Source organism: Trichomonas vaginalis, chromosome IV (genome assembly GCF_026262505.1).
Source record: "Trichomonas vaginalis G3 chromosome IV, whole genome shotgun sequence".
NCBI classification, from domain to species: domain Eukaryota; phylum Parabasalia; order Trichomonadida; family Trichomonadidae; genus Trichomonas; species Trichomonas vaginalis.
Window position 1 is genome coordinate 23419186 of NC_067206.1, and position 26866 is coordinate 23446051.

General features: G+C 33.5%; 14 protein-coding genes and 4 pseudogenes across 18 annotated transcripts, besides 8 other annotated features; 5 read left to right on the forward strand and 13 right to left on the reverse strand.

Annotated features, from left to right (window-relative positions):
- Window positions 1-583: 583 nt before the first annotated feature.
- Window positions 584-613: a terminal%2Cinverted (terminal inverted repeat of MuDR-2_TvMULE3 transposon ID:TVAGG3_0154000).
- Window positions 584-2230: a mobile genetic element.
- Window positions 2231-2869: a terminal%2Cinverted (terminal inverted repeat of Maverick-1C transposon ID:TVAGG3_0154010).
- Window positions 2231-23921: a mobile genetic element.
- Window positions 2870-3106, reverse strand: TVAGG3_0154020 (uncharacterized protein; the record flags this gene model as incomplete). The annotated part of the gene is made up of 1 exon (XM_001330303.1): window positions 2870-3106. The coding sequence occupies one exon, from the start codon at window positions 3104-3106 to the stop codon at window positions 2870-2872; it is 237 nt and encodes a 78-aa protein (XP_001330338.1).
- On the reverse strand, window positions 3308-3609 carry TVAGG3_0154030 (repellent protein 1 family; the record flags this gene model as incomplete). Its single annotated transcript, XM_001330302.2, has 1 exon — window positions 3308-3609. A coding segment is annotated over one exon (302 nt), but the record flags the coding sequence as incomplete, so codon positions are not given.
- Window positions 3640-4062, reverse strand: TVAGG3_0154040 (uncharacterized protein; the record flags this gene model as incomplete). The annotated part of the gene is made up of 1 exon (XM_051224767.1): window positions 3640-4062. One exon carries the CDS (start codon window positions 4060-4062, stop codon window positions 3640-3642), a length of 423 nt encoding a protein of 140 aa, XP_051109753.1.
- On the reverse strand, window positions 5240-5668 carry TVAGG3_0154050 (uncharacterized protein; the record flags this gene model as incomplete). Its single annotated transcript, XM_001330301.2, has 1 exon — window positions 5240-5668. The coding sequence occupies one exon, from the start codon at window positions 5666-5668 to the stop codon at window positions 5240-5242; it is 429 nt and encodes a 142-aa protein (XP_001330336.2).
- On the forward strand, window positions 5714-5974 carry TVAGG3_0154060 (uncharacterized protein; the record flags this gene model as incomplete). Its single annotated transcript, XM_051224768.1, has 1 exon — window positions 5714-5974. One exon carries the CDS (start codon window positions 5714-5716, stop codon window positions 5972-5974), a length of 261 nt encoding a protein of 86 aa, XP_051109754.1.
- Window positions 6140-6856, forward strand: TVAGG3_0154070 (uncharacterized protein; the record flags this gene model as incomplete). The annotated part of the gene is made up of 1 exon (XM_051224769.1): window positions 6140-6856. The coding sequence occupies one exon, from the start codon at window positions 6140-6142 to the stop codon at window positions 6854-6856; it is 717 nt and encodes a 238-aa protein (XP_051109755.1).
- TVAGG3_0154080 (organellar and viral DNA polymerase type B) lies at window positions 6938-7462 on the reverse strand (the record flags this gene model as incomplete). The annotated part of the gene is made up of 1 exon (XM_001293254.2): window positions 6938-7462. The coding sequence occupies one exon, from the start codon at window positions 7460-7462 to the stop codon at window positions 6938-6940; it is 525 nt and encodes a 174-aa protein (XP_001293255.2).
- Window positions 8165-9634, reverse strand: TVAGG3_0154090 (annotated as a pseudogene). The gene has a single exon. A coding segment is annotated over exon 1 (1470 nt).
- On the reverse strand, window positions 9951-10721 carry TVAGG3_0154100 (organellar and viral DNA polymerase type B; the record flags this gene model as incomplete). The annotated part of the gene is made up of 1 exon (XM_051224770.1): window positions 9951-10721. A coding segment is annotated over one exon (771 nt), but the record flags the coding sequence as incomplete, so codon positions are not given.
- Window positions 10812-11285, forward strand: TVAGG3_0154110 (uncharacterized protein; the record flags this gene model as incomplete). The annotated part of the gene is made up of 1 exon (XM_051224771.1): window positions 10812-11285. One exon carries the CDS (start codon window positions 10812-10814, stop codon window positions 11283-11285), a length of 474 nt encoding a protein of 157 aa, XP_051109757.1.
- On the reverse strand, window positions 11663-12402 carry TVAGG3_0154120 (annotated as a pseudogene). Its single transcript has one exon. A coding segment is annotated over exon 1 (740 nt).
- Window positions 13498-14436, reverse strand: TVAGG3_0154130 (organellar and viral DNA polymerase type B; the record flags this gene model as incomplete). The annotated part of the gene is made up of 1 exon (XM_001330300.1): window positions 13498-14436. The coding sequence occupies one exon, from the start codon at window positions 14434-14436 to the stop codon at window positions 13498-13500; it is 939 nt and encodes a 312-aa protein (XP_001330335.1).
- Window positions 14893-15757, reverse strand: TVAGG3_0154140 (annotated as a pseudogene). Its single transcript has one exon. A coding segment is annotated over exon 1 (865 nt).
- Window positions 15825-18678, reverse strand: TVAGG3_0154150 (annotated as a pseudogene). The gene has a single exon. A coding segment is annotated over exon 1 (2854 nt).
- TVAGG3_0154160 (uncharacterized protein) lies at window positions 18696-19460 on the forward strand (the record flags this gene model as incomplete). Its single annotated transcript, XM_051224772.1, has 1 exon — window positions 18696-19460. The coding sequence occupies one exon, from the start codon at window positions 18696-18698 to the stop codon at window positions 19458-19460; it is 765 nt and encodes a 254-aa protein (XP_051109758.1).
- Window positions 20774-21606, reverse strand: TVAGG3_0154170 (protein of unknown function, DUF4106 family; the record flags this gene model as incomplete). Its single annotated transcript, XM_051224773.1, has 1 exon — window positions 20774-21606. A coding segment is annotated over one exon (833 nt), but the record flags the coding sequence as incomplete, so codon positions are not given.
- Window positions 21769-21963, reverse strand: TVAGG3_0154180 (uncharacterized protein; the record flags this gene model as incomplete). Its single annotated transcript, XM_051224774.1, has 1 exon — window positions 21769-21963. The coding sequence occupies one exon, from the start codon at window positions 21961-21963 to the stop codon at window positions 21769-21771; it is 195 nt and encodes a 64-aa protein (XP_051109760.1).
- Window positions 22763-23290, forward strand: TVAGG3_0154190 (protein of unknown function, DUF4107 family; the record flags this gene model as incomplete). Its single annotated transcript, XM_051224775.1, has 1 exon — window positions 22763-23290. One exon carries the CDS (start codon window positions 22763-22765, stop codon window positions 23288-23290), a length of 528 nt encoding a protein of 175 aa, XP_051109761.1.
- Window positions 23291-23920: a terminal%2Cinverted (terminal inverted repeat of Maverick-1C transposon ID:TVAGG3_0154010).
- Window positions 23921-25392: a mobile genetic element.
- Window positions 25365-25392: a terminal%2Cinverted (terminal inverted repeat of TvMULE3 transposon ID:TVAGG3_0154200).
- A 137-nt stretch (window positions 25393-25529) lies between these two features.
- Window positions 25530-25774: a mobile genetic element.
- Window positions 25775-26866: the final 1092 nt, after the last annotated feature.

A 26866-nucleotide genomic window follows, 5' to 3' on the forward strand; every position in this document is an offset into this window, starting at 1 on the left:
TTTATAGTGGAATGCATTAATTCTAATATAATTTTAACAATTTTTATATGAAATGCCAAAAATAATAAAACAATTTTGAATTGGGAATAAAATGAGATAATGTGATAATATCAAATTTAATCTTTATAAATTCGGAGTTAATTATAATTCTTCATATATATTGTCCAGCAGTTTTTAATAAATGCTGTTTTAGTTTAAGGTTGTAGTCCACTTATAATTTTTCATAATCTGTTGGCATTTAAGATATATACTAAGCGTATAAAGTTTGATGGCTCCGAACCTTGAACAGTGACGCTTTATTTTAAAGATATTTACTTATGGATATATATACTATGTATGAAATAATAATTTTGAGTGCGCATTTGAGAAAGACATAGAATAAATATAGAAAATTCTAGATATAGATTTGCAATATATAGATATGGCAAATCCTAAAATTTTAGGAAAAATTGAATTTTGTATACATTTTTGAGATACTTATACAAAGAAATTCTCACAAAAATTTATATGTAAGATACTATCATTAAAAATGTTTTTTTCCCTTGATTTTTACTTTCAAGGGATTCACTTAAAGAAATGTTACGAGTATATAAGAATTTCCGAAAAAGTGACACCCAAAAAGTGACACTTTCAATAGGGGGTAACACTTAAAAAGTGACAATTTAAAATCCACAATAAATAAAAATAATAAATTTTTTAGTCTATTAAATTATTCTTTTCTTTGAAATCCTCTAAAAATCCTTCGAAATGTTCTAAAATATAATCTGGAGAATTATAACAAAATTCATTAATTTCTAACATATACGTATCTAACAATTCATTTGGAATTTCAAACGATCTTAAATATGTAATTGAATTTTGTATCTTCTCATTTATTTGAGAAAGTTTTTCTTCAGCATTTTCCAATAAAAATCTTAATGGATTCAAATTGGCTTCTTGATTCTGAACAAAATTTAATACTTGGTATAAACGTGATTGAACTTCTCTTTTCAATTTTGTTTTATAATCTGTCAATCGAGGCTCGCGAATTCTAATTGAAGGAATAAAACCTGTTTGAAGTAAATCTTTAATACGATAAAAGTAATTGGGTGCAACTTCTTCTAAAAGATTTTTGACAAAAACATCAATTCTTTGATTTTTAACGCAGCCAAAATCGTGATATTTTATCTTTTTAAATAAAGATTCAGAAACGTTATTCACAACGGTTAATTCATTTGGTCTGGCAGCGGCTATCCACTGTTGTTTATGAATGTCCCACTGACGTGTAAAGTATTGATTAAATTCCAATTGATCTTGAATTTTATCAATAATGTGCTCTTTATACATTTTTCATCTTCTTCTGATAATAACATAATCATAAATTCACTTCTGATCTAATCTCTTCATCATTTATCTTTGAGAGATTCTTTTTAAGTGCGCGTATTACATGTAGCGCGCACCAAAAGATATTGCACTCCGGAAATGAATTCCTAATCCCGTTGAAAATGTTTAGTGCACAGTCAGACATGATAAATTCAGGTTCTGTGTGAGTTGTTTCAAAATATTTACTTAAGCAAAAAGAAATATTTTCACTATTATCTGGATATATTATAAAATAACACAAAGGGATAGAATGAGTATTAGCAAATTTGGTAGCTAATACATAAAAAGGAAATCCATGAATAATTAATTTAAACGTAGAGTCTAAGTGATAAATTGGTGGTTTTTCATGAATTTGAGAGATCATATCATTATCAGAGTAAATAAAAACCAATTTGTCTGGAAAATCAGTATCTTCACCTTGAATGTCAAAATAAATAAGGTCATCATGTTGATCTTCCCATTGATTAACATAGTTTTGTAAAGATTGAAATTGATTTAAAGATATGTCTGGTAAAGATCTCATAAGATCTTTTTGTTGTAAATAATATTTCAATTGATTGCAGTTTGTTTCATAGTCATGTGAATACAAGTATGATCTTTAGGTATTTCAAGCGTTTTGTTGACTTCTTGTGTTGCATTAAGTGGACTTTCGTGATTCATGAGAAATTTTTTAATCCAAGCACGGTAAGTACCACTTGTAGGTGTATTTTTATGTTGTGGTGGTGGTCCTGAGTGAATATGAGTTAAGTTTGCAGATTTAAAAATGTAATTGTCGAAATTTTTAATAAATTTAAAGCCTGCTGGGCAGCCTTCGTATTCGCATCGGTGGTAGATTAATACTCCTGTTCCAATTGATAGTTTTTGTGGGAGTTAGTACACCAGTCTTGGGTATGGTGGCACTGCGTTCCACCTTACCCAATACTTGTGAATTTGACACTTTACAAAACCGCTAACGTACATTTTACAACACGAACACAAAACTAACTTAACCTTAAATATTTACAAAGCCGCCAACAATTTCACCTCACCAACGAACTCACTAATGAAAAAATAAACGTTCTCATAAATTTTCTTCTATATCTTCATCGTCAGTGTTAACTCTATTGTAGTCATACTTGAAGTCATAAAGTTTCTCAAGTTTTGAAATGCATAGTCTTGTTAACTTACCTTCATCATCATAAGTTTTTATAAAACTACCATGACAATCTTTATAAACAGTCAATGTATAGTCAACTGGTCTAGGATGAAGTGTAAAGAACATGTTATACTCAGGAAGGAAGAATAAATGTTTAAATGTATGTTTGTTATATTTTTCGATTTGTATGAGTTGCTTTTGTTCCCACATTTATATAAAAATAAAATAAAAATAAAATAAAAAATAAACTTAAAAATAAATGATATCACCACCCTCACACGTATGAAAACATAGCACAAAAATAAATTTAGGGTAGATGGGTATATCTAACCCGATTTCTAACCTCATTTCTACCCTGTTGAATTCATTGCTTTATAACTCTCTTCCTTTCTCCAACTCTTCTAGCTTCTTCTTAAGTTCAGCAATGTTGTCCTCATGAAGTTTAATCTTTCTCAAAATTCCTTCTTTATCTAATGGTTGCTTTATCTTTCTAAACTGAACTCTACCATCCTTCATAGTATGAATGTAAAAACCTTCTGGAATAGTTCCTGATTTAATGTATTCTACCAAAAACTTTTGTTTCCTTGCTTCAGTGACTTTATTTGTCATTTCAATCAAATAAAAATTTTAATATTAAATAAAAATAACGTTATTTTTTCAGTAAGGAAACGCAGGAGTTTTACGATTTATTTGAGGAGTAGGTTCTGGTTTAAATGTTGGAGTCGGTTTAGGAGTTGACTTTTGAACAGGAGTTTGTACTTCCATAGGTTCAGGAGTCATTGAAGGTTTTGCTTGTGAAGGCGTTTTGGCGAAGGTGTTGGAGTTTGTTTAACTTCAGCTACTTCAGTATTATTTACAACATTTGCTTTATTTCTTTTCAACATCATAACTGCTCCTGCTGTAGCTAGCAAACCTAGTGGGAGACCATATCTTATATAAGGACTTGACCAAATGCTATTTTTGACAGGAGCTGGTGGAACACCTAACCTTGGTGAGACTGCTCTTTGCCATTGTGCAGCTCGTAAGAAATATTCAATAGGTGCTCCATAATCGTTTGGTAAAGTTTGTTTCATAGATGGTGAAGGTTCACGAGAGCTTGATGAAGAACTCATTTATAAGCTTTAAAAATAAACGTTCATCCTTTATTCCTCACCGTCGTCCGTAGCTAAGTTATAGTCATCTAATCTTATTATTGGGATTCCATTAGCACGCACCTGAATGGCAAAGCAACAATCCCTCATAAATCCAATAAGTGGCTTTGGTACATTTTCAGTTGCTAGTTCAATAGGTCCTTTAACAGACAATTTGTATGTTATTGGAGCAGTAGATGTTTGACCTTGCTGGAAGCAAAAGTCCACTTCTGTTGGAAAACCACATAAGAAATGTGTGTTGTCATAGCTATCCCATTTATGTTCCACACTACCATCATCCACCAATGACCTCATAACATCTTCATTAAATCCTATCATATCATTGTTTGTATTGCAAGCGTTCGCAACCATTTCATAAAATACAGGTCCATATGATTTTTCAGGTTCTGCAGGCATATTTCCATAAGCTCCCATGGAAAGCTGAAGATATTTAAACTTAGGGTTCTCAAAATTAACATAATAGTTGTCTTTCTTTCTAAATAGTGCCCAAATACTTTTAACATTAATAGGCGTATAAGCTGCTGTAAATGTTGCACTTGAACTATCTGTATTCTTTGAGAATGAACCGTCCATAGGAATCCAATCCATAACTTTAACAGGAAAACATAAAGCCTCGTTTGTATAATGTTCTACAAGTTCTGTATAAATGTTAGGGTCTAAAGAGAATGACTTTGGATGAATGAAACATTCATTAAAATCCATCTTTGTTCGAAATAGTTGCTGGGTTACAGTTGTAATAGTAACTGTTCCACTAGCTTCTACTGCCTTCGTTATCATAGTGAATGGTTCATTCCATGGAACAAATTTATTTGTCGGGGATTTGAATCTGAAGCAAATGCAACTTTAAGAGTTGGATTGAAAGCAATGATATCATTTACAGATATAGATGTGCATTGTAAGGCGTCGCTACTGAACTTTACTTTAAGCTGAATGTTTCCTGCAAAAGCTGGAATAAATCGAATAGCTTCTAATGGAAGGAATCTTCTAACAGGAATTCTTAAACGAAGCTTAAAATCAAATGATTTTCCTGCTGTAATTGGACCACTAACAATTTGTCCTGTTCTGCATGTTCCCGAATGACTCCATACATCTTCATGTCGAGTCTTGAGAAAACATCTACTTTCTTTATTTGTTCGGTAGTTTGTGAGTTTGAAGTTATATATGCTTCTTCTCTTGCGTTGTCTTGAGAATATACGATACGACCATTTGCAAGGATTTGATATCCAGCAACTGCATAGAAAGCGTCATCGAAACCAATCCAAAATCCTGGTGGGTTTGTTTTATTGGAACCTGAACCAATTTCTTTATCTACAATAAATTGACCTTCCATTTTATACGTAATGAATGTATTGTAAAGGTCCAACATATTTTCACCAGGAGGTGAGAGATTGAATGTTACCCATGTGTTATCTTTAGCAGTTCCAGGTTGTGATGGAATCTTTGCGTCAGAATATTTTCTATTAGTGTCACCAATTTGAACTGCATTGTCTATGATATCGAAATATGAGCGAATCTGATGAATATGCTCTGCTGGAGTAAATTCGTTTAGCTGTTCGTTCTGCATGTATTTACTTCAGATAAAAATATCTATTTACTTCATTATTCTCACTCTTCTTCTTGGCATTCGTGGTGGAAGTTGTTTCTTGACATTTTCAATGAACTGTACATTCTCTTTTGTCTCAACTTCTTTCACTGGTGGGTCAGGGTTCTTTGACTCGGTTTGTTTTTCAATGAAATTCACGAACTTTGCAATAAGCTCTTGGTTCGTTATTGAAAGTACATCTGGCTTCTTTTCTTCTTGTTCTATTGACTTTTCAGTTTGAATAGAAGGCTTAACATGGGCTTCGCCCTCGGTGCCATGCACCTTAATGTTGTCGCTTTCTGCATTCGCTAATGGAACCTTTCTTTTTCTTACGTATATTTTACCATCTTTACTCTGACTTACGTAATAGAAAGGATGTTGTATTCCTCTTGCGTCATTTAATATAATAGACTCTCGCTCTGATTTTGACAAGCTCATTTTACATCGGTTAAAGTTTTAATTTTGTTTTTTATCTGCAGTCAAATGACTCAGACAAGTCATATGGACAAGACCCAAGGGGTCATAGATGTTGAAGCATTGAAGAAAGAAATTCGTGAGCAAATTTTATCCGAACTGAAGGAACAAAAACAAGAACAAAAGCCAGAGAGACCAAAGAGAAAACTTAGTGAAAAACAACTTGCTGCATTAGCTGCTGGAAGACAAAAGAACCCAAGACTACTGGCGAAAAAAGCTAGAGAAGAAGCTGAAGCAAAAGCTAAAGAAGCTGAAGCAAAGAAAGAGTAAATGGTTTATTTTTATCCGAATTAAATGTATAGACAAATACCTTTATCTGTTGCGTTCAGTAGTGAAAACCCTGACGTCAAAATAAAGGGGAACAGAGTAACGTTTAAGTTTCCAACAGACTGGATTGTGAACATAAATGAAGAGAAGTACATTGGCATAACAAATATGTATATAACACGTGCTTTCAGAAAGGTTGACTTTATACTTCAAGTCGAGATAGAAAATGACGAACAGTCTTTAAGCGCCCAAAACATTCACATATACAAATACTTTAAAAACAGTACGACGTTAGAAGACTGTATAATTACATTTTACGAAAATTTTCAAAAGAAGTTTAACATTGAAGTACAAACTTTACAGCCTTTACGTGAGTTTCTTGCACAACTGAAAGAAGAAGGAATTGTAGAAAGATTAATAGCTTTTCATTACGAGTTTGTACCAAATGAAGATGGAACACATGACTGTCAATTCATTGTATTCTCACCATTCAATGAAGTAGCTAAAAAGAAAGAAAATCCATTACGTATAAGATTTCAAATCTCTGAACCAAGTGATGATTTCAAAAATGTTTTCAATTATGATGCAATGCTTCCGAGGAAAAATGATTTTTCCGAAATTAGATTTCCAGGTATTTGGGATAGAAAACAAGCAATATTATATTCAAACCTAAGTAAAGGAGTTGAAAATGAGTTCATTGGTCATACAAGAACTTCACCACTTCCTAACCCTAAATACTATAAATTAACTGGCTTCAATCGTGAGTTTTGGATAGACATGTTCTCCACTCATGACCATAACTGCCCAGTGTTCTTACCTCCAGACCATAAGGACTGTCTCTATATTGAAGCACAACTCTTAAACTCTACCATCGCAGTATTGTAAATGACCACATGGGCTTCGCCCTTGCCGCTAGCGGCTTATTTTTATCATGAATGGTCTCACTGCTGACAAAAATAAATGACCTCAGAACTTCAACTTACGAATAAAGCTTGTTTTAGTCGTTATTGAGAAGTTAAACTTTTCAGCAAAGCAAGGAATAGAAGACTTACATAAGTCGAATGCAATCTCTTGACCGTCATAAAGTGCTTTATATAACTTCATAACACTGAACTCAGAGTCTTTGTCAAATTTTCCTTGCGGAACCATTAAACCTTTATCTTCATCATAGAAACACTGAACAGAGTCAGGAAACATTTCATTAGCGGTTAAAGCAATAACATCTTGCTTCACGCCTTTCATTCTGCAGTGAAATGCAACTTCATTTAAATCATTCGTGAGTAAGTCTATGTAAGTCTTCTTTCCACAAAATATTGACTTGTATGCTAAACTTTGTTTATCTTTTGTGATTTCTGCAAAGTCGCTATGAAATTGACCAAGGTTTTTACCAATGAGAACTCTTCCATAACGTTTCTCAAACTCTTCAGCTAAACGAGGGATATCTTCATTGTAGAGATGCATACTGTCCGTATCGCTATAAAAGATGTCCATTCCTAAGTCCTCAGCAGTACAGAATACTTCACACATTATTCTCTTCGACATAGACAGAATATTAACACCAAGTGGACAGAAGTTAAAGTATCTGCAAATGCTTTTCGTTAGCTTGAAAATAGTTTTATCTGAACCATCCAAACCTTCGAACTTCACTATATGGTTGTAGTTTCTGATGGCATATCTTATAGCATCTTTGTCATTTACTATGGTTATTTTTGACTCAATAGGAGATAGAATAGTTTTGCCATATAATAGCTGTTCAGAATGAGCTTTATATTTTCTTGCAAAGGATTTCCTTCTTTCTTATACTTTAACCTTAACTCAAAACTTCTTTACTTCATCTCTTATTCTAATATCTCTGTTTCCATCGTAATAGTATCCTTGCAACACTTCACATTTGACACCTTGATATTTTATGAGGTCTTGTAATGTTATATGGTCAACATACATTAAACAGCAAGTGTTTTGAACTTCTGGGAACGTTAAGTTCTGGATTTAGTTCAGGGTCACAAACTATTAAAGGAAAGTGTCTATGTATTCCAATCTCTGTTATCTTAATGAGAACAAAGAAGCCAGACATAAACTTTTCAACAATGGGTTCCTTTTGGTCGTCATTGAATAAATCTCATGAGATACTCTGTGCTTCATTCATTTCTTTCTTCATAACCTTTGGAATACCTTCTAAAGTATAAAGTCTTGCTATAGCTGATGGATATAATGAAACAGCGTCGAAATCAGCAATGAGTTTCTTTTTCGCTCTTTTGTTTCATGTTATCTGACAACATACATCTTCCACCTTGAATACAGCGTGAAATAAATTCTCTTGGTTTATTTGAGAGGTCATATAAATTTCCATTCGGGAAGTACACTCTGTTCTCAAACAATTTGTTAGCAATAGAACAAATACTAACGTAGTCATAAACGTTTAAATCAAATTCTTTTAATATGTCATTGCGGAACTTAACAAAACCTTCTCTTAAAATTCTTACATCTTGTTTGCAATAAAATGTGCTATACTTTTCTAAGTCGAAGTGGTTTTCATCTATTCTGCAACCTTTGATGGAATCTATGTTTTTCATGAATGTATCCGCATCCAGGATAAACTTACACGCTTCAGAAATGACACCAGTTCTGTTGTCATTTGCTAATAAAGAGCTTGAATAATATTGATACGGAAATACTTCCTTTTCACCACACTGCAAATGAAACATAGCAGGAAATAGTTTAAGCTTCTTATTTATAACACTGTAAGAGTCTTTTATAATAATTGCCCTTCCTTTATATAAGCTAGTTATTTGCATTGTTCGTGAACCTTTAATGATGGGAGTTCCTTTCACTTCTGTCATGTGTGTTAAGATGAAGTTTATATCATAACTGAGGTTATGGAAATATATTAAACTCTTGTCAGGAAGTCGCTCCAAAAATTCTGTTGCACAGTTCTGACCCCAAATGCTTTCACTCACTGAACCATCTTCAACTGTCATAACAGATGTTAAAAGCTTTATGAAAGCCATCGGTACTGCACTCAAAGTCAGCAAAGAAAACGTGCTCAGGAATGAACTTACATTTAGCTTTATTTACTTCTTTTGACTCGGCTTTCTTCTTCAGTTGTACACAATACTTTGGAGCATATGTCAAATCTTTAAATAGTGCAAGGTTCTGTTTATATAAGTCGGTCGTATATGTGAAAAGTTCTCCATAAGAAATAGGTTCGAAATATTTGCACTCCCACAATGTTTTCATAACATCCCATAACGGTGTTGTTCTATCATAACGAACTACATATTTGTTCTCTCTCTTTGTATAAATCTTCATCTGTTTCTCAATGTTCATTCCACCACACTCCTTCAAGATTTCTATATAGTTGCGAATGAAATATGTTGTTATTGGTAATCTTTCATTTAGCATGTAGTGGTCTTCAACAAGAAGTAAGTCAATAGTTCGAATAGTTTTACATTCTTTTGGTATGTATCTCTTTATTTCATTATGTCTTGAGTCATTGAAGTAACCAATGGTAACATTAAATGCTATACCTGTTGCATCATAAATTTCTTGTACTTTACTTTGAGGAAAGTCTCTAACACGAATGACTTCTCTCATGTGGTCAATAGTTTCTTCATTTACTCCAGCCTGAATGCAAGCATAAACGAAGCAGTTATCTTCTGTCATAAGTGTTGCAGTTCTTTTGTTCAGTTCATTGAAGATTTGGTAGCGTTCAAGATTTATAGGTAATGTGCAAAGATACTTCCAGAACTGACCGCTTCTCTTCTTATAAAACTTCTTTTCACCATTATCTTTCCAAAAGCTTTCTATAAGTGCTGGGTTTCCTGTTTTGCTTAAGAGCTTCCAAAATGGCTTTCTGGTCATTTGTCAGTGTGCTTTCATCTCTATATGGTCTCTTTTTTGGTTTGCCTTTCTTTACATCTGACATCGTTAAGCCTTCATATTCTGTTAAATCATACATCTTTATTTCAGTAAGATTCTTTATGTTTGTCAAGAAGAAGTCATAGTGCATTTCAACAATACCTGCAGCATTTGCTTCTATCTCTGATATAAAGTTCTCCTTCAAGAGCTGATGTAGTAATGTTCCAATATTATTGAGGTTTAACGTAGAACATTCATACTTTCCACCAAGTTTATAACATACCATCCATCTCTGTTGGGAGTTTATTTTAATCTTCTCTAAGAGTCTCATGAAAACCTTACCGAAATGTTTGTGTAAGTAGTCTCTGTTTGGTTCATCTAAAGCTTCGATGTTAAATTCAATGAGTCTATTGCCTGTCTTAACATTCCTCTTCCTATTCTCTTCATCTTTCTTTAACCATCTCTCACCTTCTTTTGGTTTGTCGTCAATGGAACGAAGGACATCGTTAGCTTTGCGAACTTGTTCTATAGCGCTCTTAAACATCTCTCTTCTCTGTTGTTTCAGTGTGTCGTCTCTTCTTCTTGTTTCACCAACGTTTGCATTTGTTATGTCAAACATTTCTCTTCTTACTTCATGAGGTACTGAACGTCTATGATATAAGTCAATAGCAACGTCATTTAAAGGAAATGCTCTTGCATGGACTTCGTCCTCGCCGCGTTGCGGCTTTATGAACTCATGAATTCTATCATAACTTATTGCACCATTATAGTCATTGAGGATGTCAGCGAGTGCTTTTTTGTTTGTTGCGTAATGCTTTGCAACATCTATATTAGCTTCTGTAAGAAGTTGTTTTATTTCCGAGTGTTCTAACTTAGACAACTTCCGATACATCTTTAGTAGGAAATAAAAAAATATTTTTTGAAAAAATTAGATTAGATTTTTTTAAGTTATTTTTCAAAATAATTTAATATTTTTATTTTAATGAAACACATGCAAGATTGCAAGTTCTTTTCATACAATGCTCTCGCTACTGCCATCAAGAATGAGTTCAATGGCGCTGCAAACGTTAATGTTATCTTTAACAAGAAGTTTGTGAAAGAATCTAAGTTTGGTCAGTATGTCAGACCATTAGCTATCGTCATTGACCGCAAACGTTATACTTCACAAGAGTTAGCAGTAGTTTTGAAACAAAAGAGTTTCTTCGTGAATGTCAAAGATACTCATTATACTGTCATAAAGAACTCTAACGTTGACTTCTTCAGTATTGCTATGAATCTTTCCGAACAGAAAGAATATAAGAAGGGTGAAACTTCTGTGAAATATTATCCTTCATCTCTGAAGACAATAACGAACAAAGATGTTATACAGAAATTCTTACCAAAGGTTGAAGAAGCTTCTATTGACATTGACGAAGGAAGTGAAATGGTTGAAGAAATAGACCCTGAAGCTTTATAAGAAAATTTATTTTTGGTTAGTCTTCATATGGATATTTTACAACAATTCCCCAACGTATAGACTTTTCATACGCTTTTTCATAAGCTTTATATACCTTCAGAAATTTTGCATAATCTTTAGAAGCATTTAGATATTGTTTAAATGCTTTGTATGTCTTCAGAAATTTTGCATAATCTTTTACATGTTGTTCGTTCTCTTCTTCTGTCATGAGTTTCCGAATATTCTAAATTCATGTTCTTTCATATGAGATAAAATTTTATAAAAAAAATAAAATTAGCTTAGATTTTTTTATTCTTCCTCTTTGAAGTTATCGAAATATTCTGTTATTTTTTCCTTCAGTAATGTTAAGTCTTCTTTGAATGTAAGTATTGTGCAACCTTTGATGTCATAGTGTGTTTGAGGAAGAGTATTTTTGACAATTTCCTTTATTTGCTCATTCGGTGTCATTGAAATCGGTAAGTTTTCACGATAGAACCAGTTTCTGTCAGATTTATATATTTTAGCTAAGTCATAAAAGCTCTTTGTTGTTTCTTCTGACTAAATGCAACATAACCATATCTTTATCTTCTTCTTTCTCCAACTCTTCAGTATATATCATATACTTATAACTCTTTTCCTTTCCTTTTGGTACTGAACGCGGTATTCTTTTCTGAATGCTTTTGTCTTTGGATTCAATGACTTCATCTTTTGCTTGAAGTTTCTTTTCCATCTCTCCACGTTCTGCTTTATATAGTTCATCTAAACATCATGAAAATATAACAAGCATAACGAGGTGAAGCCCACATTGCTACAGCATTTACTAAAAGTCTATGAACATAATAACCTTTCAAACCAGGAGCCAAATTCTTGCGATTTTCGTACGGAATCTCTTCTCTCGGTTTTCCGAGGGAAGCAATCATATGAGGAAATTCTTCTAAAAGTTCTTTTTCTGTTGGTTTTCAAACCAATGATATGCTTGCTTTGTAGAACGAAGAGCATTCATTATACTTTGCATTTGGTACATGTCATCTTTGACCGAACGAATGAGGCGAAGTTGTTTGTTATATTGTATGTATTCGTATTCTTCATTTATGGCTTCATGAACGATAGCAGTTGTTGTGTTCTCTAATGTTGACATTTCTGTTCTTACATACAAAATAAAAAAATAAATAAAAATAAAACTAACTTTATTTTTCTGTGTTAAAGAAATGTTAAAAATTCATGGTTACATATGTGAAAAGAAGTCACGAACAAATGAAGGTCATAAGATTTAGCACATAATTCTGAATTGAATGGTGTGTCATACATGTCAAACCGTCAAGAATTGAAGGAGAGACGAGGCTATAAAGATTTTGGATATTTTCTGACACACACCCTGAGGGAAAAGTGACAAAACACGACAATAGAAAAGTGACAAAATGAGAGAAAGTTGTTCCCCGACCAAAATGCAATCATATTGAAAAAGTGACATTTGTAAAGTTAGACGATAGGATTTCCTGAAAAAGTGCAAGACTTGTCTTGAATCAGGACAAGATTTGTCTTGAAAAAAATACAAGACTTGTTCTGAAAAAATACAAGACTTGTCTTGAATCAGGACAAAACTTTACAAAATTTAAACTTTACATAACCGTTTCTATCGTACATGATATTTAGTTGACATTGTAAACTATCTTCATGTAAAGTATGGCGGTTTGAAACCATCGGGAACCTTCACTTTTTTGACGAACTTTCCGCAGCAATTTTTAAAATTTGTGAAAACTCAACGGTTTGACACATGCCATATGTCATTTTACTCAGAATTTTGTGCTGAATTCAGCAAAAATAATTTTTAGGGTAGATGGGTATATCGAACCTAATTTCTAACTCGATTTCTACCCCAGTTATTTTATAAACGTTTTACATGGTAAACGTTATTTTTGGAATTTTGTGAAAACTCAACGGTTTGACACATGCCATATGCCATTTTACTCAGAATCTCACGAATTCAATAAAAATATATTTTAGGGTAGATGGTTAGATCTAACCCGATATCTAACCTCATTTCTACCCCAGTTATTTTATAAACGTTTCACATGGTAAACGTTATTTTTTAAATTTTGTGAAAACTCAACGGTTTGACACATGCCCTAAAAATTATTTTACTCAGAATTTTGTGCTGAATTCAGCAAAAATAATTTTTAGGGTAGATGGTTAGATCTAACCCGATTTCTAACCCGATTTCTACCCTCATTATTTATAACCGTTTTACATGGTAAACGTTATGAATTCGTGAGATTCTAAACAGTTTTGTAGCTTCTATTTCTTCGCTGAGGATATCAAAAATTTTAACAATGCCGAAAGTTTCTTTATACTTCTTCTTGACGTCAGATAGAAGGAAATCGTCAGCAGTTGGATAGTTTTTGTTCAGAAATGCTAACATGTCCATTTTATTTTCTACCGGCTTCTCTGCTTCTTTCTTTAAGTCTGCATAGTCGTTTCTCATACGTTCTATCTCTTTGACGGAGTAGTTATATTTCCTCATTGCTGCTTTACATTTAGAACATTGCGGATTCATTTTTGCGTTATACATTGAAATAAAACCAGCTAGAACAACTAAGGCGTCAATGGTTTTCTTTAACTCAAAAGCAGTTGGTTTTATCTGTTCATTCCATACCTTACCTCTTCTATCTTTATCTCTTATCTGCCATACACATTTTGCAACTAATGAAACAAAGTTGTCGTATGTCTTAAACTCCCCAGATTTATATATGTCAGAGATGTTCTTATATACCATGTCGCAATCTTTGTCCATAACTTTATGGTTGCAATGATATCCTAGAAACTCATAATTTACCTTTCGTATGAACTTCTTTATTTCTACTGAGTCGGTTGGTTTCACTTCTATTTCATCGAATTCATGAATAGTGAGTTTTTGTTGTTGGATTTCAGGCAATTTGGGTAAATGGTCAATAATGTCCTGCATGTCATAAAGATATTCTTCATTTTCTTCATCCTGTGCGATACAGTCTAAATTACTTGTTAAAAGTTCCTGCTTTATTCTTTGTATTTCTGTTTCGAAAGTAAATGAAGAAGGAATGAAGTTTTTCATTTCTACTAACATAGATGTTGGATTCATGACTAACGAGTTTGGTGCTGTTGTTTGAATTATTGTTGTGCCGATTGTTGAAATCATATCTTTTATACAAAATAAAAAAATAAATAAAAATAAAACTAACTTTATTTTTTCTGTCTTAAGGAAATTCATGAAAATTCATGAGGGTAGAAATGAGGGTAGAAATGAGGTTAGATATACCCATCTACCCTAAAAATTATTTTTGTTCATGGGCTATGCCCCGCCGCTTTGTGTCTTTATGTTAAAATAAATGGTACCATTAATGATATCATGACTGTTCTCGTTCATGTCTGATTTACATCTAATGAAAAAGTTTAGAAGAATTTTCTTATTCTTTCTGGCATATTTTTGTCTTTCCAGTACTCCCGCTCTAATGGTCCCAGATGTGTTGGCTTCGACTCTCTCAAGTTCTTAGATGGTATAACATCTTCAACGCCTCCTTCATATCTTACTTTATAAGTGTCATTGTTTGTGTTATAGCCAAGTATTTCAATAACCACTCCTCGCTTTGCTTCGTCAACCATTACTACTTTCGACTAATTTATGACGAGGATAAAACGCAATAGAGTCGTCGGCAGCTTTTATAAGATATCCATTACCTTGCGTAGAGTCTACGATATAATAATTTCGACTTAACCTTAAATGTTTCTTTGTCAACGGTTTGTCGTCAAGAACTACACGAACTTTTGTACCAGGAATGAGGGTAAATTGTGTTGAATTTCTGATATTTTGTGTTTGGCTTCGTTTCTTTTGTATATACTTTTCTTCTTGTTGTTGTGTCATTGAATTTGGTATATGTCCTGTTGTAGAATGTGTTGAGGAATTATATACTTCGAGAAAATGTTTCATTGTTTCTTCGGTAAAGTCTCGCTCTTGGTTTAAATCTCTGAGAGTCCTTATGAAGCGGTTTATGATGCCGAGTATGTTATGGTTATGGTCTTCAGTAGTGTAGTGAGTTATGTTATGCTTAATGAGAAAATCTGTGATTTCATTGCTGAGGTATGCACTGTCTTGGTCTGATGTTAAAGTACTTGGGCTATGTTCTGCTACAAACTTTTGTAAAACTCTTAACACTTCACGAGTTCCTTTATTCCTCATTGGATATGCATATGCTTTGCGAGTGTTAACATTAATGAAGATGAGGAATGGTGGCTTTCTTCCTTTCTTACTCTGAACGAGAGTGTTAAATTGGTATGCGTCAGGAGTGCTGGAGTAAATTGGTAAAAAGTAGTCGTAAGGGTTTATTTTTGTTTGATGTACAACATTTTTGTCAAAGAACCTTTTCACTTCAGCTCTGTTAGTAAATCCCCAACTCTTTGCAGCTTCATTGAACTTCTTAAATGACTCCATGGATGTTGTTCGAATACTTCTTCAAGCTCATTTATGTAAAAATAAAGATTTTATTCAAGACGGTAAGCTTGACACAAAGGGTCTAGGCTCAAGCGCGTTCATTGAACGCAGTACCATGCAAACAGTCACAAATGGTGGCAGTAATCTTTACCCAAGCCTGTGGATTTGTTGTGAAAGTATGGACATGATTTCCTCCTGTTCAGTTGGTCGAAAAGTCTTTTTGCTGAATTGTTATAAGATGAGATAAAACGTCATTGCCTGCTTCATATCTGAGTGTATAATGGTGGTCTCTTAATGAGTGGGTATGGTCGCCAGAAAAGTTTGTCGTTCCTGTATGAGTGTGGCGGAGGTAAGTTTGCTTCTTTAATTTTCTTTGAACCACCGGTTGTTTTGAATTAGTAGTCACATATAAGAATTTGTTTACAATCTGCTTCCATGAACCAAAACCAGAACTGTTTGCTGGATTTGTTGAGTTCATTGACGTATAAATAAGCCTATAGGATATAATGTTGAAGTATTTCAGTCTTTAATGTTTGAAGCTCTGTTTTGTCTGCTTTCTTATCATAAATCTGAGCAGTGAATTTAACATTATTTTCATCATCCATGACATAAACATTTTTACAGCTAATTTCTTTCTCGTTTATGTTTTCATTCGATTAAACCTTGTGGAAAGTTAGGAGGTTTATAAATAATGCATCCCCACCATTTCCCGCAACCGTTCCTTCATACTTTCTATAGCAACAGTTGAGAAGGAGTTATGTGTATGTTCTTTATCTGCTTTCTTATCTAACATTGCTGGTAGTTCATGTGTTTCAAAGTTTCTGACATGACCTTCGATATTCATACATTTGTTATTTAAGGAGTTTAGTGTATCTTTTACGCTTGTACTTGGATTCTCTAAAGGTGCACTTGAACCAAGGGTATAGTTCAATATTATGTCGTCTGCTCTAACAGTAGTGAAGGATTCATGTGTATGGTTCTTGTCAGCTTTACTATTTAATGTAGCTTGAAGTTCATTTATATCGGAGATATTGTGTTTATGAGATTTCAAAACTTTGTTCGTTGCGTCAAGTTCATCTTTGTCAGCTTTACTTTTAATAGCATCTTCAAAAGTTATTTTTGCCTTAACTCTCAAAGTAAATCTTGGTTCAACTAATACACCGTTAACAAAGAAGTATGAAGCATAAATTTCATTGTTATAACCAAATGCTTCTGGTGTTTTACCTGTGTCATACTGTACAGTACAGCTTATGTCATAACCTTTAGCACGAATGTATTTATATCTTCTTTCATTAACATCTTTCATCTTCACTTCTTCATCCTGTGTTAAATCTCCATGGTAGTCCGTTATAATCTGTTCGTCTGAACTTATATAATGAACATGGTTTTTATCTGCTTTTTCGGCTAATTTCTCTTCTATCTCATTTATTTCAAGTTCATGCCTACCACCACCTCCCGAAGAAGTATTTTTCTTCAGCTCTTGAAGAACGTCCACTTCGCCATCTTTGGTGTCAATAATGAGACTTTGAGTTAAAACCTTTCCTGTCTTAATGGATGTTTGTAAAACTTCTTCTTCACCGTGTTCGGGGTCATGGTCGTCATCATATCTTGTGAAATCAGAGATGTTGTCATACATTAAGCATATCTGTCTCAAAAGTTCTGCTATTTGAAACTGGAACGAAAGATATACAGAACTTTCATCATCTCCTAAAGTCAAGTCTGCTTTCTTAAGTATTTCTTGAATGTATGCAATGAGAACAGAGTACCTTGGAAAATATTCGAACAATATTTCATTAGCTGTTGGTTTTGATGGTTCTTCTGGAGTTTCTGTTGTTTCAGTTCCTTCTGTAGGTTCTGTTGGAGTTTCTGCATCTCTTGACTTCAATGCTCTTGCTCTCAAAGACCTAAATGTTAGAGCACCAGGTTTTACAAAGGACTTTATAAATGCTTTAATAGTTCCTGGTAAGTTATTGTTAGCATTAAGTAAGTTCCTTATGCTTCCATCATGTACGTCCATAGCACTATGTAAAAAATCTATACTTTTCTTGTAGTCAGCAATAGACTGACTGTGATTTTTAAAGATTTGTCAATACCTTTAAGCCAATCTTCATGCATGTCTGATACTGAGCCAAGAATATCATTTGCTTCCTTTAGTGTATTTTGTGCTTCTCGTAAAGTATCCAATCCCGTACGTGCATTGTTTGCTATACGTCTTACAGTATCTATTTGACTCCTTGTTTCTTGCATCCAACCAGATAAAGTTTTAATAGTATCCGAACCATTTGAAATGAAGTTCAAAGCATTTTTAACGTCATCTAAAACTTCTTCACCAAGTACTGCCCATATCTTTCCGATTTGGTATTGAAGAACTCCATATGAAGCAGCTGTTAAACCAGTATTTATAAGGTTCCATATCCATGATTTAGCAGTTTTTCCATCCTTTCCATCTTCACCATCCAAACCGTTTTCGCCTTGAGGTCCTTGTATTCCTTGTATTCCTTGTGGTCCTTGAGGTCCGGTGTCACCCTTCTCTCCTTTCAGTTCATCTTTATGTTCGTTATAATATTCTAATGTCATAAGGTGTACATCATTACTGCTACCAGCAACGCCGAGAATTTGTTTCTCATTCATGACTAAATTCTTTAGGCATTTAATGTTGTCGTCAAATCGAAAGCTCTTTAACAATTCAATGAGAACATTTAATACTTTCACTAATGAGGCATCTACTGTAGAATTTATATATTGCACCGTTCCATCATTTATGATAGGAACTTTACTTATTGTAATGAATGGGTCATACGTGTTAAAAGTATCGAAATCAATGACTTTTTTAGTTTTTCCATCGTCAATGACTAAATCATTGCCTTCCACTGTTAAAGTTGAGTTTTCGTTTACTAGTTCATGTGCTCTTCTTGCTTCATTTGTTTCATACGCATATGCAGCAATAGTCATATTTTAATGAGAATAAAATGTTGTTCTATTTGCAAAGTACAGACCCAAACGAATACGGGACAGTAAAGCTACAAACAAACTTAGGTCTTCAGAATGAAGCGCTTGCTTTCAGAGTTGTTGACTTCAATACTATCGCAACTTTTGTCATAACAGATGAAACAGATTTCATAGAGATTGAAATAGATGACAAAAGAAGTGTTATAACATTTCCTAACAGAGCTGGGTATAGAATAGATAAAATTGCTCGAGTCATAAATACTCTCATAAATGAAGAAACTATTGACAACATAGATGTCGAACTCTCTTCTGAGGGAACATTGAAGTTCAGTTATGCGAAGGAGTTTAAGATAACACGAATGAGTCATAGAGTACAATTGCTTCTGGGAGCATACCATATGACATTTCCTTTGAAAAGTGTTGACAAAACGATTGAGATGAAATCTGTTCCATACGTATGTTATGGTAATTGTTTATACATTGAGTCTAAAATAGCTAATGTCACAGGTATTTCAGGAGTTAATAGTAAAGGTTCAGTAGAATATAAATCCTTCTGTTATGCAGTCAATTCAATGTTCATTCCAAATGTTCCTGTCATAGCAACTCATTTAGGTAAATGGGTTCGCATTAGTCCTCATAATTTGAAAGACATGCAATTCAGACTTGTTGACTTTCAAGGAGAGCCTGTAGAACTGAAGGCACCAGTGCGAATGACTGTTGAAGTTGACTTTTTAGAAAATATTAAATGCAACAGCTTACAAGAGAACTCAGAGCTAAAAATATAAAGTATGAATGTTATGTATTAGGTCATGAACTTTGGTTGTTGCTGTTTGATGAAACAAATGAGTTAGTTATGTCAGTCAAGAGAACAGAAAAATATTGTGTTAGTGAAAACTGCACCAAGTCAATAAGATTAGGTTTGCATTATGAAGATGAGTTCGATACTATTGAAGAAGTTTTGGATAGACATTACAAATTGCTAACTTGAAATTTTTTGACTGACGGCGCAAAGCGCCAAGACCGAAGGTCCTGACTGCTTTAATTTACTAAAACATATTTCAAGCAAAGTTTATAGTCAGTAGATAGTTTTGTATACTCGTTCGAATATTTATACTTAAACTCAACTCCTGTAGTTCCTGGTGTTTCAATGATGCGGATGTTACCTATTTTCATGAATAGTGGAGTTTGACCACAGCATTCGATTTCAGGGTCGAGATAGTCAATGACACATTGTTTCCCTGTTATTCGTGAGATAACATTTTCAAGGTCCTCCTTTGTTAGAATTATTTGGTTCTTACTTATAAGATTTGTCAAAAGCTTCTTATCGTCTTTGAGTAAAATTGTTTGGTATAACTGAAGAAGGTAATGGTCTACGTTATCTGAAGGATTTGTTTGAACATTTGTGTAAGGGTTGTCGTTGGCTTCTCTTGAAAGAACTTGGTCCAGTGGTGGATACTCTAACTTAACATCTGATGTAGTGTTAGCGTTTGAAGCTGAGTTTAAATTCACCGACTTAAGATCTGGTTCTTTTTCTTTCAAACACTCTGAACTATAGTTCTTTATGACAATATTGTTTGTCGTTCGTGAGTCAACATTTGATGTTGGTTCAATTGGAACATTAACGGCACCGGCTAAGATGGATTTGCTTCTCATTTCATATAGAATAAAAACCTTTTATATGTATGAAATGAACAATATACTCGACAAGGGTTTGAATGTAAAGCTAACGAATGAAAATATTGTTGAATTCACTGAGACAGGTGCTGTGTATAAAGTTGTAGAACTACTGAACAAAAGAGCTAAGGGAAGAAGCAGGAACATGAACAAAGGGTGGAAGCCTATAAAAATTTATGTCAATGATGGCTCAGGAGGTTCAAACATAAAGTATGCAGAAAGTTATAGAGTTTATGCTCTCAAAGGTGAAAAGCCTTCATTTAAGAACAGCTATTCTAACGCATATCCTCAAAAGCTAACGGATGGAGAAGTGGATGATATGAATGACAGCAAAAATATTAACAGAAATGGCGACAGAGATGCATGGAATTTGTTTAACATCAGTCAATTGAAGGTTAAACTTTAAAACAATGTTGGTCGTTCCCATGGAATATTTTTGACTTTAATGGTATTAGTCATGATATGAATCTCAAGGTATGAACGAGGAGAGATGAGAGACTTATATGCTTCCCAAATTTCTTCAAAAGGTAATGTTATACCTGACTGTTTCCAAATGAGTTCAATATCATAACGTGAGAAACCTTGAAAGATAACGAAGTCAGTTATGAGACGTTTTATGTTTAAAGCTAAAAACCTCCATGTTTGCATAAGTATTGTTACAGTTAAGTGGTAATGTCTGACTTTAGTAATGATGTTAGCTAATGGTGAGTCTGGTTTTGACACTAAACCTTTACCAGCGAAGTCGTCACAAACGAGCAGAGTGTTTGAAGGATACTTTTTGAAGGGGTATTTTGAAAGTTTTGATAGAATGTAGTTTGTAAGTCGTTTCATATCGTAAACTCCTGAGTATTGACGTAAGTGGTGTTTGTCAATAATTCTTTCCATCTCCTCAGAAGTCTTTTGCATTCCTGACTGTATAAATTCAACGATGACATAATATTTCCTCTTACGTCGAATGTAACGTTGAAGAAATTCAATGAGTTCACTGTCTGGAACTTTAACGACAGAGGCTTGAACTTTTGACATAAATGTTTTCGCTGTTGAATCCATAGTGTCTGAAGTTGCTGATATAATGATTTTGTCATAGTAAGAGTCGTTTCCTAAACGCTCTGTTATGAGTATATGACGAATGAGGTTAAATGTCTTACCTGAAGCCATCTTTCCACAATAGAAATACACACCATTTAAACAGAACTCATAGTCCTTACTGAAAGGAAGAATGAGAGAAGAGTTAAGTTTGTCTGTAGTTTCATTCATGTCTTCATCTACGTCATGTATTAAATGCTTCATTTTATCTCCATTAAAAATGCAAGTCAGAAATATTCAGAACATAGCACCGAGTCTAACTGACAAGAGTATAAAGATATACTATGAACACGTTATGATGAAACCAACCAAAATTCAAGAAAGTCAGTATACTTATGAATATCCAAGACACTGGGTAGAATATGTAGGAGGTGAGAAAGCTATTGAAATAAGACAGGTTCGAAGTATTCCAGCAGGAAGAACAATATTATTGAAGAACTTTAATGTTTTGAGATATAATGATGAAACAAAGAAGCAAGATAGTTTTCCTGTTGCTGTGTATGTGAACCTAGACACAGGAGATGACATGAAAGTTTTTAACACAAAGCTTCAAACGGTAGTGAGAGAACAACTTACTGCGGAAGGACATCCATTACCTTCAGAAGTTACCATAGCATATAATTTTGAAACAAACTCAATAGATTTTAAAGTCGTCTCTGCAAAGAAGTCAGGATTTACATTTAATGAAGCAGATGTCTATTCGAATGAAAACTTCAAAGCTATTGCATGGTTAGATAATGACGATTGCTTTAAGAAAATCTTTAAATTCAGTTGACTCAAAGATGTCAATAGATGACCTTCGTGGAATGTTACCATCGACGTTTACAGTTGAAGTTCAGCAGGATTGCTTACAAGATTGTCAATTGGTGGTATTTGGTCTCGTGAGAACATTGTTATAAAATCCAGTATAAGTGAATTTGCTGAAGAATCTATATTATGTCTTTCAAACTACATGTATTCGCCGCCGAAGCATTATAGTATAACAAACTTTGTCAGTAAGTTTAACATAAGACTTGTCGAACCTTCTTCAATGAAAGATGTTGTGCTACCTAAAGATGGAAAGGATGGACTCATTATTGAGATGATTTTAATAGCATATTAAATGAGCTTGTTCTTGAAGGTCATTCATGATGAAATAACTGTTGTAGAAGATGTTAGCAATTGTTCAGACATTTTGAAGCATATAGATGAGATAAGAAATAAATTAGATAGACCGCAAAGCGGTGAGGGCGAAGCCCGTGAGAACGTTTATGTTTCATTGACTTTCTCCAGTAACGAGAACTTTTATGAGATAATATTGAAGAGAGATGATTTTAATATGGGGTAAATGGTAGCTTGGGCAGCTTTAGGCGCAATGGGAACAAAAGCATTAGCATTTGGAGCAAAAGCACTTGGAGCTTATGACGCAGTAAATAAAATGAGTGGAGGAAGGGTTTCGAAGACATTAGATGCAAATAAAGGGAAGATTGGAGGCTGGGTTGCAAAGAAGTTAAGATTAAATAAAATAGGGCTCATAAATAAAGCATCCAATTTGGTTGCGACTGAGTCAGAAAATGCTTTAGGAAAGGACGATGAGTTTGCAAAACACGCAAAAGACTTTAATGACCAGATGAAAGGTGAAACAATGCATTTAAATAGAGTCGATGGAACTAAAGAAAATGTTTCTTCTCCACCAGTAGTTCTTCCGTATGGTCCCTATGGAATGTATGGAAACCCTTATGAACGACCATTTGACCCATTGACTGGTGGAAGTAATTGGTATCATTACGGACGAAGAAGAAAGACAGTCAAGTTGGAGACAGACGTGAAGAAAGCAACTAAAAAGAAACCAAGGAAGAGAGTTATAAAGCAATGAATTCAACAGGGTAGAAATGAGGTTAGAAATCGGGTTAGATATACCCATCTACCCTAAATTTATTTTTGTGCTATGTTTTCATACGTGTGAGGGTGGTGATATCATTTATTTTTAAGTTTATTTTTTATTTTATTTTTATTTTATTTTTATATAAATATGGGAACAAAAGCAACTCATACAAATCGAAAAATATAACAAACATACATTTAAACATTTATTCTTCCTTCCTGAGTATAAACATGTTCTTTACACTTCATCCTAGACCAGTTGACTATACATTGACTGTTTATAAAGATTGTCATGGTAGTTTTATAAAACTTATGATGATGAAGGTAAGTTAACAAGACTATGCATTTCAAAACTTGAGAAACTTTATGACTTCAAGTATGACTACAATAGAGTTAACACTGACGATGAAGATATAGAAGAAAATTTATGAGAACGTTTATTTTTTCATTAGTGAGTTCGTTGGTGAGGTGAAATTGTTGGCGGCTTTGTAAATATTTAAGGTTAAGTTAGTTTTGTGTTCGTGTTGTAAAATGTACGTTAGCGGTTTTGTAAAGTGTCAAATTCACAAGTATTGGGTAAGGTGGAACGCAGTGCCACCATACCCAAGACTGGTGTACTAACTGTGGGTCTTTGACAAATCTTATGTTACCATGCAGCTCTGCAGCTATAACAAAACGAGAATATTGTAAATATCCTATGGCTTGATCAACCTCGCATGGAGGATCGGGTGGAGGATGTTGCATTGAGCAGCAAAAAGGGAAAATAAAATTGAAAACTCACATTGAAAAAATAACGGTTTAATAGAAAATATTTTTTTTCTTCTGAAAAAGAATTATCTTTGAGTATCTAAATTGGGATAAAGGATATAGAATAGATAACTAGTACTTAATATATGATACATGTACACGAAATGGAAGAATGTGTACTAAAAGAAAGAGAAATTTTAGCTTAATATTTTACATACGAATCAATTATCTTTGGTTAAAAGGTAGAATTGTTGGCTATGATGTACTGATTCATGATCAGTACATCATAGCCAACAATTCCTTATACAAAATTCAAAAACTTGGTGCAATCAGAACTGATTGCACCCAAGTTTTTGAACTTTCTTGAGGGAATTAAAGGATGAGAGATTTATAGTCTATCTATATATCTCCCACCCTCTAATTCCCTCCCTGACAGCGGGAAACTTTGTCTGAATGTTTAAACTATTCAGACAAAGTTTCCCGCTGTCAGCGAAAGAATTGTTCCATCTGGTGCATAGAGTGTGAATCTATGCACCAAATGGAGCAAGTCCCTCGCGAAATTGCCAAAACTTGCGTCGCATTTCAAAGATTGCGACCCAAATTTTGGCGATTTCTAGTAGAGATGGAGTATTTTGAGTCACTGACCTATATGCAGTGGCTCAAAGGGCTCCATCTCTACTTTGAAGCAAGGAAACTTTCCTCGAAATTTTGATAATTTGAAGAAAGTTTTCAAGCAATTAACAAAGGATTACTCGCTATGAGGTAAAAATTCTAGATTTTCACCTCATAGCGAGAGCTTCCCTTTCATTGCCTGAAAAATTTCCCTAGCTTCAAAATTGGGGAAAGGGCTGTAAAGTCGACTCCGATACCAGCAGGTACCAGAGTATTTAAAAGAGAAGCCCTCGTACGAGTTTCTATGAAGACCTTCTCATTCAAGAAGATTTTAATAGAAAATCGTACGAGGGCATTGGAAACTCGCGTCTGGTACATGTTGGTACCAGAGTGTTTGAGATTTGAAGACTCTGGTACTAGCATGTACCAGAATTTATGATGAATTTAAGATGGACCATTATAAAATGGTAGCGGTTTGTTTCAAAAAATTTTAGATGAGATTTGCATAGATATAGATTATATGATTTATACATATGAAAAATAATATATAAAAATATAATTTTGAGATAATTATGTAAATAATATTTTAAATATTTGAATTTGAGGTATAATTTTATAGTAAAATATATTATAAAGAGTATTTATATAAATATTGTTAAATAATATAAGTAATAAAAATTGAGACCCTCCCTGTTTTTGATGTTTTGTCACTTTTTCGGTAATTCTTATTGTTTCTTTATATGTAAGATACTATCATTAAAAATATTTTTTTACTTGATTTTTACTTTCAAGGGATTCACTTAAAGAAATGTTACCCTTGAATGAGTACCAAATAAGGAACATTTCTCTAACTGAAACCACCGCAATTGGAAGAAACTTTGTCGAAATAATAAAATATTAGGACAAAGTTTCCCGCTGTTTGCGAAGGAATTGCTGGCTATGATGTACTGATTCATGATCAGTACATCATAGCCAACAATTCCTTATATAAAGTTCAAAAACTTGGGTGCAATCAGAACTGATTTCACACAAGTTTTTGAACGTTCTTGAGGGAATGAAAGTGTAAGAGGTATACATTATAAATATATACCTCTTACCCTTCCATTTCCATCTCTGAGCTGACGACTATATGCATCAATAGAAATCAAATAATTATATTTTTAGATTAACATCATAAATTGCCAAATTTTTTTTAAAAAATGACTTTTTAAAATATATTTTCTGGAAATAATGATGCCTATATGAAGGCAATTTATTATTGCTACGCAAAATGCACTCGCCTTCATCTGACCCCTGAGGGTTTTATAGTGGATAACCTCCGCGTCCAAAGGTCCGCATTTGACCAGGCCAAAGAAGAGATGGGATTTTTAGCGGTTTCATGTGGCTGCCACTTTCTGAATCTTTCGATCAATGATTATAAGAGCGATAATCACATCTTTGGAACCTTTCGTGAGAAGGTTAAACTATTTTCAGAGCATTGAAATTGTGGCGTACGGAAATGGTCCCCGAAAAAGTGACAGGAAAAGTAACAGAAAAACTTATTTTTTGGCGCGAAAATTTGAAAACTTAAATTTTAAAAATGAAAATTAAATAAAAAATTAGGTGCATTGTCAACAATTGTACTCATTTTTAGCCATTCAGCTAAGGAATTGCTGTCTTGTGACCAAAGTACTATATCCTGTTTCCATATTACTTCAATTCCTTCGCTAAACTTATGAAAACTTCTTGCAATTGCGAACAATTGCAAGAAAATTTAGAATATTCAGCGAGTGAGTTGTTTCCTTGCAGACACTGAACCACATTCAGTACCTTCAAGGCAACAATTCACTCGCTAAGTCTATATATTCAGCATTTTTGATTTTTTACAAAAAATTATTAAAAATAATCGTCTCATTTCAAAAAATTGAGAAAAATTATAAAAATTTGATAACAAAAAAATAGTTTAATATATAATATTACATCAGAATTTTTCGTCAAAATTCATTAAAAAATTCCCGCGCAAATTGTCACTTTTTCGGGAACCATTTCCGCACGTGATGCATTTCAATTTCCTGAAAATTGATTTCGAAAATTAGAATATTATATTGTCTTAATTCGAACAATGTAAATGTATTCCCAATTAAATTTCAATGACCCAACACAAAAATTCTAAACTATTCAATTATTATTTTGGTAATATTAAATTTCGATAAAATTTTATAAACAGCAT